General features: G+C 39.8%; 2 protein-coding genes across 13 annotated transcripts in view; both read left to right on the top strand.

Moving 5' to 3' along the window:
• Positions 1–13,085, top strand: part of dtnbb (dystrobrevin, beta b) — a 37,565-nt gene extending 24,480 nt beyond the window's left edge. For 4 of the 9 annotated variants that reach the window (XM_008399119.2, XM_008399123.2, XM_017302437.1 and 1 more), the window contains 9 exons: positions 4,277–4,367; positions 4,998–5,086; positions 5,163–5,276; positions 6,303–6,399; positions 6,727–6,747; positions 7,836–7,995; positions 8,146–8,235; positions 8,327–8,390; positions 9,680–13,085. In XM_008399119.2, coding sequence (XP_008397341.1) covers positions 4,277–4,367; positions 4,998–5,086; positions 5,163–5,276; positions 6,303–6,399; positions 6,727–6,747; positions 7,836–7,995; positions 8,146–8,235; positions 8,327–8,390; positions 9,680–9,791 — 838 coding nt within the window. In that variant the 3' untranslated portion in view covers positions 9,792–13,085. The other 5 variants (XM_008399121.2, XM_008399125.2, XM_008399124.2 and 2 more) reach the window with 4 other exon arrangements.
• Positions 13,086–16,557: 3,472 nt separating this feature from the next.
• Positions 16,558–18,503, top strand: part of dnmt3ab (DNA (cytosine-5-)-methyltransferase 3 alpha b) — a 47,814-nt gene continuing 45,868 nt past the window's right edge. For 2 of the 4 annotated variants that reach the window (XM_008399113.2, XM_008399118.2), the window contains exon 1: positions 16,560–16,672. The gene's annotated coding sequence lies outside the window, so the exon portion shown is untranslated. Of the gene's footprint in view, positions 16,687–18,503 lie in introns of all 4 variants that reach the window. The other 2 variants (XM_008399114.2, XM_008399115.2) reach the window with 2 other exon arrangements.

Here is an 18,503-nt window from a genome sequence, read left to right on the forward strand (position 1 = left end):
AATAAAAAAAAAATCCATCAATTTAAAATGTGTTGGGGTTTTTTTAACTTAATCTTCAAAATCTAACCATCAAGCCAATCTTTTATGACATTAACCTTTGATTTAGATGGTTCTGACGGCGCGGCGCTGGTTTCAGGGACTCTAATGGCGTCACGCATCCAAACCGATGGAGGTCAGCGGATTCGTATTGCAGGAAAGGCGATTCTCTCCTGAGGTTTCTCTCACTGTGGCGGTAACGCAGAAGCCCGATAACCTTTGTCTTGACATTTTGCTCTGTGAGTCAGCGCCGCTGTGTGAAGAAGACACTCGCGGAGGATGTCGTTGCCTCAGAGGGGTCAAAACAGCTGCACATCTGCCATTTGAAGGGCAAAAGCAGCTCACAAAATCACACCGCAACTATTGCATTGGTAATTACTTCAACCATTTTTATTCATTTGCTTGACTAATTTGAGTAATCTGTAGTCTTATTGATCACTTCCTAAACCCCTTAGCAGCTCCTAACATCTGTCATACTGAGAAACTCCAGAAACCCCCCCCCCCAAAAAAGCAAGAAGCACATTAGAGCAACAAGCATCTTAAATAAGAAGTGTTTGATGAGTTGAAGAGACGACATGAAGGATTTAAGGCAGACGGCAAAGACAAGATGGCGGAAACTATGTCTTCTCCCAATTATCACAGGGATTATGGAGTCCCAAGCAAACAGAAAGGGGACGACATTGAAGTGGCGATGAGAACTCAGCAGGAGTCCCGGGGAAGCAGCGTTGTGGATTTTGCTGAGAGATGTGAACAAGAACACGCAATCCCCCTTGGAAGCCTTTTTTTGCACCCAGTCATGTTACAACCACAAGCTTCGGCGCATTTTATTGGAGTTTTACCACATGATTTTGAGTAGGAAGGAAAAATAAATTTCTTTATATATGTTTTGTTTAAAAAAGAAGTGTGGCGTGCATTTGCGTCAGTACTTTTAGAAAGCAACTTTTTGCTGCAATGAGACACTGAAATGTTTTGTCATTTCTTCTTTGAAAGGGAAATTAGATTGAAAGCATCCATCGATAGAACTTTTCATGTTTTGCTACATGCCCTGCGACAGACTGGCAACCTGTCCAGGGTGTATCCCGCCTCTCGCCCGGTACGCTAGCTGGAGATAGGCTCCAGCACCCCTCCTAACCCCATGAGGGACAAGGGTGTAAGAAAATGGATGGAGGGATGGATGTTTTGCTACAGATTCTCAATTGGACTCAGGTCTGTACTTTCAACTAGGACATATTAATATCCTCTGAACAAAACCTTTCTACAGCAACTCCAGCCCAGGGAAATAATCTACCAACAGAACTAGTGCTTTTTAAAAAATCAATATTCCAGAATTATTAACTAAAAACAAGCACCTATATCTTGCTGAAAAGTTACTTGTTAGCTAGTTTAGTTTTATTTAAAGTGTACTAAGATATTTTTACTAGAAACTACACCAAAAATACTTGGTGAGATTTTATGTTTTTTTGCAGTGTGGGGGGAGTGGGGGCAAGTTCGGTTCAGCCCGGACTTGCCCCCAATCCCCCAGTGGATTAATAAATATTAATAAATATTAATCCACTGTTAAAATTTCCCACCATTCTCTCGCCTGTAGTCACATGAAAGGTGAGTGAGTCAAATATGCTCCTGCTGAATAAAGCAAAGCTGGTCGTCGCTCTGCTTCAGCTAAAGACCCCCCCTAAAGCGGGACAGGGCCCCCTCTCCACCACCGTCATTGTTCGTTGACCGTTTCCGATTTCATGTTTTAACAGGGTGAAAAACAAAGCAGCAGGCTACAGACTCCATGCATGCTCTTAAGAAATGGCCCGAGCTCTGTCTCGACGCTCCATCACAGTCGGCTTCTGACATCGTCTGCTCTGCTGACATGGCAGCCCCTTTCTGCCACTCTCACACAGGAAGACAATTTACTACGTGTTACGTCATGCGGAAATGGTACAGCAGAGGAAAACATTTTGAAGTGATTTAACTTACCATTCACGGGCAGTCGAATAAATGTAAAACAGCTGTGTTGATACCGATCCGAGTCATTATGAACGTGCATCCAGTAGAGTAAATAGCTATATTTCGTCGTTGCTAATGGTTAGCATTAGCATTCTGACTGCATCCGACTTTCCGAATTCTTTGGAATCCATGTTTTTTTTTTATTGACAGCAGTGACTACTTTATCCAAATGGGAGTTTTTTTTTGTATTTTTTTGCAAAATGAATTCATGTTAGCGTTCTCTAACCCTTGCATATGTTCAGTGAACTCAAGTCTTACTCCTGCTGACATGTCTGTAGCGTCTATCGTTTAATATTGCAGAACAAAACCACTTTCTGCTTCAACTTTGCCATGACTTTTATGTTTTAGTAACTTTCAACAACAATAACAAAAAAATGCTATTTTTATCTATGACCTCTCGTCATTTATTTTTTTTATTTTTATTTTTATTTCAAGTAAAGATGAATGTCACGTCTTCTGCTCCCTGTGGGGTAGGGCTGTTTCATCGCAAGGTGAAGCGGTGAAAATACTCCAAATTTAGCACACACCCAAGCTGATATTGACTTTGTGTCCCAGCGTTCTGACTTCATCCGATTCTCCGAACTAGGAGCCTGCCGACGGCGATCCGGTCCAGTTAGTGCTCTGAATAGGCGCGGTGTCACTTCGATGCTTCGACGATCGGCCGTTTATGTGGGAGTAACGAAAGAAGTTTGAAGAAAACAAAAATACAGAACATATGCGGCAAATGTACCGGATCAGGAAAATAACTAAAAGGTAAATTGTTTCGGTTTTGTCAAAAAATAAATAAATAAATAAATTACTACAATCTGGACGTAGCAATAGAACTTCGGGCAGAGCAATTCCCCGATGTGTCGCCGTATTCTTACAAGAAACATCGGTATCAGCGAGACTAAATTATTTAGAACGACACCCATTTAGCGAGATGTTTTTTTTAATGTCCCGCTCTGCTCTGATTGAGTTCCTTTACATGTTTTATTTTTTTCCCCTCTTAATTTGTGACACAACATTGAGCCCGTCAAGGGATCTGACGGATACTACGGCCATTACCTCGGTTCATTCAGGGGTCGTTCAAGCAATGATGACAAAGTAGCTAAATTTGCAGTTTTCCCTGTTATGTTTTGTGAAGGATTCGGCTCATCAAACACATTTCTATCTCAAGCAAAAATACCCAGAGTGAGCAAAAGAAAAAAAAGTCAAGTCAAAGTTTATTTGTGCAGCCCATTTCAAAATGATTCACGTCATAAAAATATAGAAACAAACAATAAACATTCAATTTTGTCAAATGTCATCACATCAAACATATTCATCAGTGTTACACTTACTCAAAAAAAAAAAAAAACTCTAAACAGGTTTTAGGCTTTGATTTAAAGGAAAATGCAATTTTGAAATTATTACTTAATGTATTGAGTAAAAATAGCTATCCGAACCAACCTGCATCCAGATGTATATATATGTTCATCTTGTTTTACGTATTTAGTTTCTCTTTGAGATAAATAAAGTATTTGCGAATGGAATTACATTGAGTATGAAGGTGTGGAAATATCCTCGTCGAGATGCAGAGGACAAACGCCGTTTACGTGTGCGGGCGTTTCAGGTTTGAAAACCTTCCAATGGGGTAAAAGCAAAAGCTCAAAATCCATTTGTTAAGTTTAGGGAGCTTTTTTCCCCCCTGGATAAAATAAAATCATCATTTGATAAACACTTTTTTGGATTTCCCCAGGCCATGTTTGTTTAAAGTTCCTTTGATGATAAGAAACCTTATATTGGGATCAAACACTTGAGGAAAAAGGCACAAAAAAGCCACTTTTTGCTGCGTTTTTCAGGTTCGGTTAGACGCTGTTAGACGTTGGTCTTCCTCCAGTCGGAATTGGAAATGCTCCCCGCATCGTTTGAGCTCGCTTTCCCTCCTCGCTTGGAGATGACGTGCAGGGGGAAAAGCAGCATATGTCCCATCATCTGCCCACACCATATGTCCCACTCATTATCATTTTAACTCTTGGACAATATCTAAAATCTCTTTTCTTGGCTGAAATGACCAAAGCGGGTACTCATAGCTGTCATAAAAGCATCCCGCATGCTGCTTATCCAGTCATCATCGTTTCATTCTTCTAATCTTTTTTGCGCCTTTTCTACCATTTCTGCACTTCTGAATTCATTTATTGAAATATTTTTTTTCTGCAAATAGTCAGATTGACTGTGTGTGTGTATGTGTGTGATGTTTTGCTCTGTGTTTGACTTTGGTCAGTGTTTTGGAGAGTCCCAGCCGGTTAGATGAAGAGCACCGGCTCATCGCTCGATACGCTGCGCGCCTGGCGGCTGAGGCAGGCAACTCCACAGTAAGTACCTCACAGAAAGACTCAAAGGGTTTCGGTCAAAGCTGTGTTTCAAATCTCTTAGTCATATAAGTTAACGTTTTTTTCTTCGTATGCCTCTTGGTTGCTGGAAAATTGTAGAAAAAGTGATTTTTCTACAATTTCTACAAGTGATTTGTTGTAATTTGGGGACTTTTGTGGAACAGACCAACACAGAGTGGTGCATAGTTGTAAAGTGGAAGGAAATGACACGTGGTTTTCACATATTTTTTTTTACACATAAAAACTTCAAACATTATGACGATACCCCAAAATAAAACCCAGCACAACCAATTTCCTTCAGAAATCACTTAGCTACTAAGTAATAAAGTTCAGCTTGCAGATTATTCAACTTATAACAAGACATTTTCTCATTAAGATACCTGCACTGGAAGCTAGACGAAAAATTCACAGTGACTATGGCGAGCTGAGTGAAAACGCACACCACACTTTTCAGATTTCCATTGTTTAAAAAGGTTTGAAAACCCATATGTCCTTCCACTCTTCAGTTCACGTCTGTGGCTGTAACATGACAAAATGTTGAAAAGCATGAAAACTCTTGCTGTGTTTGTAACTTTTCTCGCTGGTTTTACTGAGAGGTGTTTTGCGTTGCAGCAACAGTGTCCTCCAACAGACCTGACTTTCAACTTCGACGCCAATAAGCAACAGAGACAGCTGATCGCAGAGCTGGAGAACAAAAACAGGTCCGCTTGATTTCTCGTTGTGGGGGTTAAAAAAAAAAAAGTTCTGTTACATTGAAAGTATTTTTCCCCAAATCAGGGAGATCTTGCAGGAGATCCAGAGGCTCCGTTTGGAGCACGAACAGGCCTCCCAGCCCACGCCAGAGAAAGCCCAGCAGAACCCCACGCTCCTGACCGAGCTGCGACTCCTGAGGTACGAAACGACACGTGATGTGGCGTCGCTGACCTGACGATAACAGGAAGATACACACAAGTAGAGGGCCAAAACATGCCTTCTCTTCTTTCCTGAAATAATTTTCTGTCGTGCCGCAGAGCTTGGGGTCACCGCTAGGTTATGCTACACAGCCTCAAAGAACATCTTATATGTTCTACGAGGCTGTGTGTGCTCTGTCCTAAGGTTCATTTTTCTTTCATTTGGATGTTTTGCGTAGGCCATAAGCAGAAGCTTCCAATTTTGCCAGAATTATTTTAATCATAGCTTTTGCTACGATTAACAGGATTTGAGAACTGCATTTTGATTAATCGGATTATCTTTGTTTTAGATAAAAAAAAATTGTTTTTTTTATTTAAATTTGACCCAAAACAAGAGCAAAAAACAAGACTTGTAAGGGAAAAAAAGATTCCAAACTAACCCAACAGATTTATGCACATTGGCAATATTCAAAATTACGTTTTTTTTTTGTTGTTTTTTTTTTCTTTTGATCCTTCTCTGTTCCCTTGCTGATTTGCTGTTCTGATCCCTGACGGAAGTTTCAAAATGCCTGATTCAAAATATCTGGAAATATGCAGTTACACACTGTAAACAGCAGAGGGTGCTAACAAGCCTCAACACAAATGAAGGATTTCAGTTTACACTCGTTTATGTATGTATTTCTTTTGTGCACTTACTTCTGGTTGATTTAAAAAAAAAATTCTTTGTGCTCCTGTCAAAAAAAATTATTAGATGACTTAAAAAAAAACACTCGGTACTGAAGCAGATTTTTTTTTTCTTCATGTAAATAAACAACTTTCAGTTTACCTCAAATCAGTCAAAAACTTTCAGGGTCAACTTCACTTTTTATTATTATTATTATTATTATTATTATTATTATTATTATTATTATTATTATTATTATTATAGTTTTGCACTCTAACTAGAACGCAGACTGCTGTTTTTACCCAAAATCCACGCGTGAATGAACAAACCTGAAACTTGAACCGTGTTGTCTGCCGTCTGCAGACACAGGAAGGACGAGCTGGAGAGGCGCATGTCGGCCCTGCAGGAGAGCAGGCGGGAGCTGATGGTCCAGCTGGAGGGTCTGATGAGGCTACTAAAGGTAAGACCGCCTCCTGGTTCAAGAAGATTTACCTGCAGGTGGGAGGATGAGACCCCCGACTTGGGTAGAGCATCAAGCGTCTTGGGTCGGCCGCTCTTCTTTGTGGTTTTCTTACTGGCTCGTTGCTGCTAATCTACCTCGGATAATTGGGATTTGAATAGATGAAATGTGTCTCCCTCTCCGAGCACAACAGGCTACCTTGATGTTATGCCATGTAAACGTGTGCCGTGTGATGCATGCAGAAATCACTTTCTCCTTCTTTTTTTCATTAATTTTGTTGCTCTCGCACTTCTCGCTTTCTCTCTGCTCACCTTTGTTGGCTGATAGGATGAGGAGCAGAAGCAGGCTGTAAGTTGCTCTCGATTCGCTTTGCAAAGTGCTTACAGTAGTTGATGGTCTCTGCGCTTCCCCCCCTGTTCCTCACAGACACAGCTTGCACGAGTTTTGTGAAATCGAATTAGGAAAATATCACATATTTTCATTGACATCAACTCATGACGACTGCATAGATTTTCTTTTCATTGAACCTGAGCATGAAGGTTAGCGTCATCCGGTTCAATGATATGTTCAAAACAATTCAAGAATACTGTGTACTTTTGTTAGTCCGGACTCTTATGCCCGTACGTCACATTTATTAACATCCTGATGCAGTAAAGGAGTTTGAACGGGAGAAACTCAACCAGTGTAACATTAAGGGAAAACTGAGAACAACTGGCAGTAAAGATCCGTACATACCCATACATTTAAGTGTGGAATTTGCCAATGGACATGCCAATGTCAAATTTACTTTGTCTAACTGCGTCAGGACTTAGTGAGGAAATGTATTCTTTTTTTTTCCTAGACATATTTGTTGTCTGACCATCTTGAGCTGGAAGTTCAACGTCCACAAGTGTCCACCAGTGACCACCAGTGACCAAAATATAATGTGATTTAGTCAGAAAATAGCACAGACCGACTTTTTTTCTTCTCACAGAAATAAGTGAATTTTCCTCAGCGCAGACAGAGCGTCTGTGTTGCGCAGCATAAGATTCAGAGGTGATATTATTATGTCATTGCTGCAGCGTTTGATTTGCTTGTGTGTGTGTGTGTGTGTGTGTGCTCTGTGCCACTGACGCCTCTGTGCTGCATAAATTTGGCCATAAAAGGCACATTTACGCCGATAAACGAAGAACAAATAAGAAATTTAGAGCAACTTTATCTCCGTTTTACTGAACGTCTCTTGTCATTAAAATATGCAGTGCTTTAACATTTAATGTCTAGTATTAATTCTTTGTTGTTACGTTAGAACATTTGACTTATGTGCAAGATTTACTGTTTTGTTTATTCTCCTATCTGTTTTCTATCTGCCTGTATTCTAGCATTATAAAAAAAATAAGAGGTTAGTGATGCAGTAAATAGGTTATTTAAGCGTTTTTGACCGATTTTGCCTTTCGCAGTCCCAGTCTGGAGGCTCCCCTCATTCTTCTCCCAGTCACGGTGCCGGCTGCTCCATGCCCATGCCCATTCGCTCCACCTCGGCCGGGTCCACCCCGACTCACACACCGCAGGACTGCCTGGCAGGCGTGGGAGGAGACGTGCTGGAGGCCTTTGCTCAGGGTGAGTCGAATCCAACTCCTTACAAAAAAAATGCTGAGAATCATGGAGCTTTCAAAAATATAAAGTAGTGCTTAAAAGGTAACGCAGCTGAAAGGTAACACATTCCAAAGCAGAACAGAACTAATGACGGTCCATCTTACCGCTCCTTAGGTGTACCCAGAAACCTTCGGAACGATCTTTTAGTTGCTGCTGACTCAATCACAAACACCATGTCATCGCTGGTGAAAGAGCTCCACTCAGGTCGGTCTCCAGGCTGTGTTCGAGGAGTCTTCCACTTCCATTTGACCCAAGTCTTTGCATCTGAAATGTTGGGTTGTGTTTGTTTCCAAAGTGGATGACGCGGCGGAGGACGACGAGACCAACATGAGGAATGGTGGAGACAGAGGTGGGTTCAGGTACTTGCCGATCCATTAGTCTTCTAAATGCACTAAAGTTAATAATAATGTGTGTCACACCTAACACTAAATGATTTTAGAGTTTTAACAAATATGTAAACGACCAAACCAGCAGTTAAAAATAAAAATTTAATATTGAAACTTCTCCAAACCAAAAAACAGGGGAAAAGCATAAAAAAGACAGAAAAAAATAAATTACAGTATAAAAGACAAAAAACTGCAGATTTTTTTTCTCAAAACAAAAAAGTAAAATAGAAAAAATAAAAATGCATAAAAAATGCAAAGAAGTAATTAAAAACTCAAGAAAAACAAAAGAATTATGTAAATTAAAACAAAAAACAGGTAAAATATCTTCAGCATAAAGAAACTAGAGACAAAAAAATGAAAGCAAAGAAAACTGAAAAATTGATAGATCTAGGGAAACCCCTTGCCTTCAAAAATCACCTAGTGGATCTCCTAAAAAGAAAAAGAACAAAGAAAAAGAAAAATTATGAAATAGGGAAACAATGAATAAAAAAGAGGGAAAGGAAAAAAAGTGAGAAGAGAATAAGAGCAAGTGTCGTAATGTTCCAAAATGTTAAAATGTTCAAGGGGTGTAAATACTTTCAGAAGATGCCGTACTTATGCTCACAACTGAATTCAATTAAAGAAGGCACATAGAGAACACACAAAAAATAAATACAAGATAAAATACACAAATAGAGAAAAAGCGCAATATGAAGTAGCAAGAACCTCTTCATCCACTTACTTATCTCATTGTGCATTTGCAATGAGATAAGTAAGTGGGTGGAATAACTAACCAGTTTAATCAGTTATTAAACATCAACTCTAGAATGTATATATATTTTTATAATTCCACTTTTTTTTTCTTTTTATTTCATAGCACTTATCACGAGAAGAAAAAGTGACACTTTAAGAGGACTCTTGAGTTAATTAAATGAAATTAAGCGATTGCACTTGCGCCCGTCATTGACTTCGTGACAAGCGCACTAAACATGAAAAACTGAAGTGCAAGCACTTCCTGGTGCAGAAGCGGCATCTGTTTCCACTAATGACTGCGTTGTCGCTGTATTTACTTGGCCTGGCAGCACCCTGCATGGCACCGACACCGGCTAATAATAAACTCATCTGGCTCTATTAAACGCCCTACTGCCGCCTCTCTCGGCCCCACAAAATAAATTAAACAGTTAGAGAGCGGCGCTTTGCCGCTCCGAGACAGGTTTTTCATTCGTTCGCCCCTCGGGGTCGGCGGCGGCGGCGCTGAACATGCTCTTTGTTTGTGCGTCCAGGCACACTGAGAGTACAAAAGCACTGAGGGGAAGAGATCCCTACCCCGGCCTGCGAGGACATCCGGTCATCGACTGGGAAGACTCGGCATCAGCAGGAAGCCCCTGGCATTAGCACGTAGAGTAATGCATGCATCTAATCTAAAAAGGAATTTCACTATGTGAAAAAAAAAAAAAAAAAGAAGTCGTCACATCTTGCGCCTAGCAAGATGTGTCTAATTACCAAGTGTGTATGTTGTCCTGTAAACAAAACAAACAAACAAACAAAAAAAAACTTGCTGTAAAATTACCAGAACAGTTTCCCTCCTGAGTGGGAAGAACAGCTTGCTGTGCTTTTTTTCCTCCCATTCCAGCAGATCGTCCTGTACATAAACTACTGTAAACACGCGGAGCCTTCTCACCAAGGAGACGGCTTTTTCTCTTTTTTTTTTTTCTTGAGTAGTTTACATTTATTTATGATGTTTGTTTTCTTTTCTTTTCTTTTTTTTTTTTTTTTAGGTTTTGCATGAATTTGCACTCATGTCTGGAATTAGTTACTGTACTGTACGACGCTATGCCGGGTCTTTGATGGTGTTGTGAAGACAGCTGTGGTGTCAGAACTGTCCTCCAAATTCATGCTAGCTGTGTTTACTTGCACAGGGGAAATTCTGGGACTTTGGGCTTGTTACTGTGAGAAGAAGCTCGAGGAGGCACTATTTATTTACACGTTTATTTTTAATTATTACTGTTTTTTGGGGAGGAATTTGCTTTACTGCCATGACTTATGTGATGGGGAGAACCGGCCAGAGGAATAAGCAAACGCCTGCTTAAGGTTCCTTTGCTTACGCAGGAATGAAACCAGGAATGTTTATTCCTCTGAATTTTCATTTTTTGATAAGCATTTTCATTTTGGACTAAAAGATTTACTCCCTCTTTCAGCACACATGGTTCCAAAGATGTGCTGGTGATTTTAAATCTTTAACAGAAAACGGAAAGTATGAGGTCTGAGCTAAAGCTAACTTGTGACGTTTAAAAAATGTACCAGTTTTGAATGCTTGAAACCCTACCTCCCTAAAGCACCATACAAAGGTTCCTGTTTTATTACACGTTTTTTCTAGAATACATTTCTACCCTGGTAGTATATTGTTACCCTTCTTTATCAGTGGAAACAAAGGTGGGTAATGGCAACCTAGTTTTTGGAGTTGAAAGTCACTGACTGTAAAACTACCACAGGCTCTTGTGAAACTTGTTACCTCTGAAAACCAGTTGTGAAATGGTTAAAATTAGATTTAAGTGACTGTTGTCACGTGAGATAAACTTTATTTAAAACACAGAACAAATGACAGGAGATAAAGACAGGCTGGCGTTTGTATAAAAACGCTCATAAATCTCATGGCAAGAAAGCAAATCAAGCTAATTTACCTCAGTTCTAAACTAATAATTTCAGGGAATAATGCAGTGCAAAAATTCTTTGACATTAGGGCTTTTTTATTATTATTCTAGTACTTCAGTGTGAAGAGCCAAATAAAACCCTTGGCTGGCGTCCAGAATAACCTGTGCATGTGAACACGCTGGATGAGTCTCGTACTACTCTGCTGCTAATGTGCTCTCAGAGAGCAACGCTCGCCGAACAGAGGGCTGCCGCGAAAAAGCAAAACAAACAACAAAAAAAACACAACGAGCCAAGTCTCCTTTACTCCCAGTGAATACCACCTGAAGGGCATTGTTAGCTCAACACAGCACGGCGCCTCCTTCCAGAGGACACTGAGTGGCTGCTAGGCAACACGTTAGCACGCTGCTAGGCAACACGCTAGCGGGTTAGCCGCAGGGCTAGCCGCCGACCTCGAGGTCAGAATTTCAACGTAAACACAAGTGTGAGGTTCTAAGGCCATAGAGAACTAGAAAGTGCTTAAAAATAGCTTTATTTTGGTGTTGAAAGTGAGCAGAAAATATTTATGTGCAATGACGATAAATGTGCTCAGGGACTGCAGAGCTTACGATTTGCTGTTCAAGTCCTGAAATGTGAGAAATATCGGGAGGTCGCGTTTAATCAATAAGTGAATTGGACTTGAACACATTTGTACGATTTTATTAGGACTTCCCAAAGCACATCTTATGAGTAGGTTTGATCTGTTTTAGGTAGAAACTCTACATGCCTGTGCAGAAATCAATCAGCAAATAATGAATGATGAAGCATTGAGTAATTTGTGTAATGGCCACTTTTATTGGCACCCTTCATGAAGACGGTAAACAGCCTAATAATAAAAATTTAAAAAAATTACAATTTATTACAGCTCTATAACCTCACTTTAAAAAAAATTGACAAATCCCATCTTAAATTCAAGGGATTTTTTTCCATGTTAAGAAATAATTATGTTTAACTAAATTACTAATTATCTGTACTCCTAACAATCCTACTATTTATTTAATTAATTAAAATATATATCTGAAATGTTTTTTAATACAATCTTGACTTTTTTTCTTTTAGCTGATCAGAGTTTCTAGGGAGTTATAATGATTAATCAATACCTTTTCTGTTTCCGTAGTTCATAAGTATGATGTGACAGAAACTAATTTCTTTTAGCCACTCTGATGGACGACTTCCCATATTTAATCTGCAGTGCTGCACAGTAACAGAAGGAAAAATAAACAATTCAGAGCTAGAATTTCTCTAAATTTTCATTGACGATGAAAGATGGATTCACTGCAGGGCTTTTTCCACGTCTCTATCTAGGGTGCCATGAAATGTGTCAGGGATTTTAGGAGAGGAGTTTTTCTTAAGTGCTGTTTGGTTAGAAATGATTTGTCTGTGGGTGACTTTGTGTCTTTTGGCAAAGCAAAGTGTTGTGTTAACAGAGGCTGTGAACTGGTCGGCCATGCTTATCATTCAAAGTCACATCGTTTATCAAACCATTTTACCTTTACGTGCAAGTTTTTGGTTTGATTTCATGTCGTTTAATGTAGCCGTCTGTAAAAACAAATGTGCATTTTCTGGATTTTAGTTCAATTCTTTAATCCTTATTTAACTGAACTGCAGAAGTTTTTTTTGTTTGTTTGTTTCTGGTTCATGCACTAAGCCTGTCCTATAAGCTACATAAGAGGTTTCAGCGACCCGTTGCACACTGTGTTAAGACAAAAAAACAAAACAAAAAGAGGCTCCTCTGTTGCCATTCTAAATGTTCATTTTTTTTCCCCCTCTTTTTTTTTCTTCTCTGTTTTGATGTATATTGTCTTTTTATTTCTATGATTCTGCTCTGCAACATTGATGGAGTCTAGTCGTTGTAATGGGTTTATCAAAAACTTATTCACCTGGTACACTTTCATTTGAAAGCAGGAACAATCATTGTAACCACTGCTGCTGTAAAACACGTTTCGGCCCACAAATTATATGTGAAAACGCTGAGATTAAAAAAAACAAACAAAAAAAAAACACAAATGTGACCCTTTCCCCTTTCATTCTGATCCTGCATTTTATTGCAGCTCTTAATCTTTCTGTTCTGTTCTTTCAGTTCGTGCCTGTAGCTGTACTGTAAAGTGCTGTACAAAGTAACCATTCAGCAAACGAGATAATCTGTCAGCCTCCGTGTCAAGGTTTTAGTCTGTGACTTTGTAGAGATTTTATTTATTTGTCGATTACTTTCTCGTGTTTTTGGGGTGGGGATCTTACGCTCAGCCTTTACATTTGTGCCAAACTGTTTGCAGACGTCGTGTGTCATATAAAAACACAGGTATATATCGAAGTATATCTGCATTACTAGTCTGTCGTCGACCTTAATCTGTTCACTGAATGCCTGGGGATGGAAAGTCATCTGCTGCTGAAAAAAAAAAAAAATAAATAGACGCATTTAAGAGTTATACTATTATTATCAAAATGGGGAAAATATATATATATATATACATATATATATTCCAGAGTGATTCATTTTATTTGAACCCGTCCTGAGGCAATACTGTATGTATCCCGCCCTGTCAGACCAAACTCGGGTTAACACAGCTGGTCACACAGAGGTGCATACGCCGTAATCCCTTTTTTCTTTTTTTTTCTTTGTTTTTTCACAGAGACATGGTGCAAAGCAGACAGCACAGCTTCCCTGATGTTATTTAAATATGTGTGTGTTCTGTACGCTTACGCTTCTTGTATATGCATTCGTTCTCACGTTGATTTGACGAAACATAGTTTTATGTCACAAAACCACAGATTTTTTTGTGTGTTTTTTTTTTTGTAAATACATCAAATGTGAGATATATTAAAAAGATTTAAAATATGAATCGCGTTGGTCTTTTCATGTTTCCTCGTCTGCTGTTGGATGGAAATACTCTTGAGTGCCAATTAACCACCATGTTTTTTTGGGGGGGTACGGGGTTAACTGTGGGAGGAAGCCGTGTACACAGGGAAAACATGCAAATATTTCTGCACCAGAGTCCAAAAAATGTCTTTCTAATTTGACCCAAAAGCTGAATTTTATGCTATTGGAGCATAAGTTGGCTGTTTTTTAACCAAACATTCATTAAAAGATGAGATGACATGGGGTTCGCCTTCCAGCAGGATTAGGCATTAGAGATGATCTAAGAATGGCCCTGTCAAAGTTCAGACCTACATTTTTTTTTTAAGTAAAAATCTATTACATAGAATCGCAGTCAGTCTCCTCTGACTGAGATTGAGCAATTTATAAACAAAAGCGAACAGAAAAATTCCAACAAAAATGGATAAACAACTAATTAACTCTGGTTGTGTAAATGCAAATGTGTGCCACACCTTTGAGAATTTTACAAAAGTAAAAATTTGTAGTAGAAAGTAACGGAAAACAAGGTATATAGTTTGTCTACTTTCCAAAAATGTTGGTCTGTCAAATAAAGACTAGATTTTATATACTGAATTTGATATATTAATGAGGCTAAATGTTCAAAGGGTGCTATTTTTAAAGCACTGTACATTTCAACACCGTTTACATACTTTTAGCGACATAATCATAACACACTATGTATAAAGAGTCACACACAGATCGCCCAAATCACAGCCTTCTCCCAACAGCAGGTGTCGCTAGACGCTCATATTTACGACATTTCGGCTGCATCCTTCTCACTGTTTCGTTCTCGTTTTTGGCACTGCTTTCCTTGCTGTTTTTATAACTAGTCTTACCGGTAAAGGTAACAAACGTGAAAAATAATAGGTAGCAGCAGCAGTAAGTTTTCTTGTAGATGTCATTACATTGTATGTGAAGTCAGTTTATGCGTTATAGTTTATACTATAAAGAATGTGAAATACAGTATCCTAATTTAGCATTCTTTCATTCAGTGAGTAATGGACTTCTAATTCTATTAGGCTAGGAGTGAATTCCATCCATCCATTTTCTTACACCCTTGTCCCTTAGGGTCGGGAGGATTGCTGGTGCCTATCTGGACAGGTCGCCAGTCTGTCGCAGAGCAACACAGAGACACACAACCATGCACACACACACACACTCACACCTAGGGACAATTTGGAGAGGCCAATTAACCTGACAGTCATGTTTTTGGACTGTGGGAGGAAACCGGAGTACCCGGAGAAAACCCACGCATGCACAGGGAGAACATGCAGACTCCATGCAGAAAGACCGGGGCCGGGAATCGAACCCAGAACCTTCTTGCTGCAAGGCAACAGCTCTACCAACTGCGCCACTGTGCGGAGTGAATTCCCATGTTAGGAAATATTTTTGACCAAATCACCAATTGAACACTTGGCTGACATTTCATATAGATTAATGGAACCAGAGCATGTTTTAAATTTTAGCTTTACTTCTTTTTTTACACTTAGTGTTTTCCAAGGGGTAGAAATAAGATGTGACACAGAGGTGCGTATCTTTGAGCCATATTGACCCATATGCTCTGGTTCTGTTCTGGGGATGACTGTGGAACCTCTAAAGATGATGAAGCCAAGAAGGATTCTTCATAAAACAAAGAAAATTATGGACAACCTGGACCATCCTCTTCATCAGGCTGTCTTGGGAAAGCAGAGTGTCTTCAGTCAGAGGCTTCTTCAGATTCACTGCAACACAGACCGCACTTGTAGCGGCAAGAGATCTTTCCTGCTAACAGCCATCACTAGCTACAATAAACCTTTGAAAGAGAGAAAGGTTTGTGAGGTTTGCAGGGGGGTTGAACAGTTTATTCAATGTTAAAAGATCAGTTGTTTTGAGATCAATTATCTGCTTTGAGATGAGAAGTTAAAAGTTTTATTGTTATGATCTCTTATTAGACATTGGAACATTTCATTGATTATTAAGAAGGACGCATCAAACTTCCAACATGCCGTCTTCTCTGCTATTGTTATTGTAAATAAGAATTTGGTTAATATACAAAATGAATAATTTTCAAAATAACGTGAACAAGTGCACTGTCGTTTTCCAAATGGATGCTTCTTAGAGGCGCTGCCTCATTTCCTATCAGAAACAAACTTGAATGAATGTAAGTAATTAAATAACTAAATCTGTCATGGACATATTTAACTGTAGGCTGGATTTTTGCTATATCCTGAACTTTAAAAGAAAACAAACTCATAATTATTCATTTGCTGTCTCGTTATTCATGTATCTCATAAGTGTGTGATAGCTAACTCTGACATGTCCTTGTCAACGAAAAGACACAACGGTAGTATGGTATTGACAGGTTCGTCTTGTAACCGGAGGGTCGCTGGTTCGACCCCCGTTCAATCTCAGTCGTTGCCCGTGATGAAAGACTAATTTGGAGCCAAATAATAAACTTGCTATCATGAACTTACTATCCGCAAAATTGTAGGTCACAGAAGTATCTATAACCTTTAAAATGAAGCTAAGCCAGCATTTCTTAACACGGCTGTGTTTAGGACCCGGTGGAAGCAAGAGCGGAGGCGTCTCCAGGCCTCCGTAGTGCTTGCTGCGCATCTGGAGAGGAGGTTCTGTCAGGCCGGGGGTGGTGGTGGAGGACGGGGGCGAAAGAGGAAGGAGGCTCCGGGAGCAAGCGAGACAAAAAAGGGTCAGCCCTGGGACTTGGGAAAACTGGGTAACGAACACACGGTGATTCACGCTTTTTTTCTAGACGCGTTGAAGCCGGCTCTCTCGTAACCGCGCAGGAAGGGTAACCTTTATGAACAAAAAAAAAAAAAAAAAAAAAAACCCCGAGAGCGGAAGGCGCTCGGTGGAAACGGGGAAATAGAGAAATGTGGGGGGTCGCTTTCCTAGCGGAGGATGCTCACTGGAGATACAGAGGTGAACTTGACCGTAATTTAGACCACAGGACCGGCTTCGCGATTTCGTAATAATTCTGTAGACAGACTAAAAGGAGATAACGGGGGATTTACCCTTCAGCAGCCGTGGCCCGTAAGACGGCCACCATCCCCTGGGTCATATTGCAGACTTCCCATGCTGCAGAAGATATCTAAAACTTTGCAATTGTAAGAGACAGCCACTAGAAATTCAGATGCCCCCACGCGATAGCTTATCTGGAGGCATGTGGCTTAGATGCAAGGCTAATTAGGAGCCGCAAAAACGCACGAGTGACCCTCAAATCGGCAGAAAAAAAAAAATCTCACAGCACATTGTTTGGCTGCAGAAAGAGCTCCCATCCTATGTGGCTTATAAATAAATTTCAGACGATTGATCATTTTTAATTAGTCCACTAATTGACATGAAAGTGGCTATTCTTTATTTTAAAGAATAATCACATTTCCACTAGTACGACAGCGAGCTCCGGCTGTGTGCGCATGGCAGGCTGCTGGAGGAGTAACTTCAGCCCATGTGCAGATGAAATATTAATGCACAGAAATACGCGCAACGTCTTAATTATCCCGCAGCATTAAACAGTCCACACATTAGCGCCCCAGCCCATTTAATGAGGACTACAGCTCGGCCACTCTGTGCGTGTGGTGTGAACGGGCCTGCAGGCTATAGTCGCCATACAGTATGTCTATAGAAGCCTGTGTGGTTCCTATAGCTGCGTGACGTGAACTCAACAAAGAGAAATCTGAGTCTCAGAGTAAAGCCAAGTTGAAGTGAGGAAATATGCAAGTGTGTCAGGGGGCAGGGGACGGTACTCTGCTGCAGCTCATGTTTTAATGTTGCGACACTAATGGAAAAGTTGACACGATTTTGGCTTTAGAATGAGAAAACTTTCAAAAAAATAAATAAAGGAACTAGTTTTACACAAGGAAAAATGGGTCACAGTGCAAGCTGTGTACCCTGATGTCTTTTTTTGTGTGTGTGTGTGTGTGTGAGATTGTTAGAAATGCACCGATTGGGTTTTTATTTATTAATTTATTTTGGCTGGTTCCTATTTTCAGTTTTCGTGCTTCTGATTTTGGTTTACGCCTATTCCATATTTTTAATATAAGAGAAAGAGAGAGAGCGAGCGATCTGAATCTATTTAATTTATAAATGCATCAACCAGAAAATGAAGAAGTTACAAGTTGATGACAGCCTTTGAGTTTCTTTATGCGCACTTCACTCAAACAACGTTGTTACCCTGACAGTCTCGCTCTGTCTCTGCAGCCATTTCTTCTTCTGGGATGCATTTCAAAGATAGTGGGTTTATTCACTAGTAAATATAGATTGACAATGAAAAAACACAAGTAATGTTTTAAATAGAGATGTGCCGATCAGGTTTTTTCCTGCCGATACCGATCACCCATGAGGGCCGATCACCGATACCGATCACCGATACCGATCACATAATTATTATTATTATTTTTTTTATCATAAAGGCTACCGGTTACATTATGTGGAAAAAGGAACCATTAATTCACCTTAATTTAGACAAAAACTTGTTTTTAATAACTTTTTCCAAGAAGAAAACTAAACAAAACAGGCATTCTGCAAATTGCACTGCTATCAGTAAT

This window comes from Poecilia reticulata, linkage group LG22, assembly GCF_000633615.1.
Source record: "Poecilia reticulata strain Guanapo linkage group LG22, Guppy_female_1.0+MT, whole genome shotgun sequence".
NCBI classification, from domain to species: Eukaryota; Metazoa; Chordata; class Actinopteri; order Cyprinodontiformes; family Poeciliidae; genus Poecilia; species Poecilia reticulata.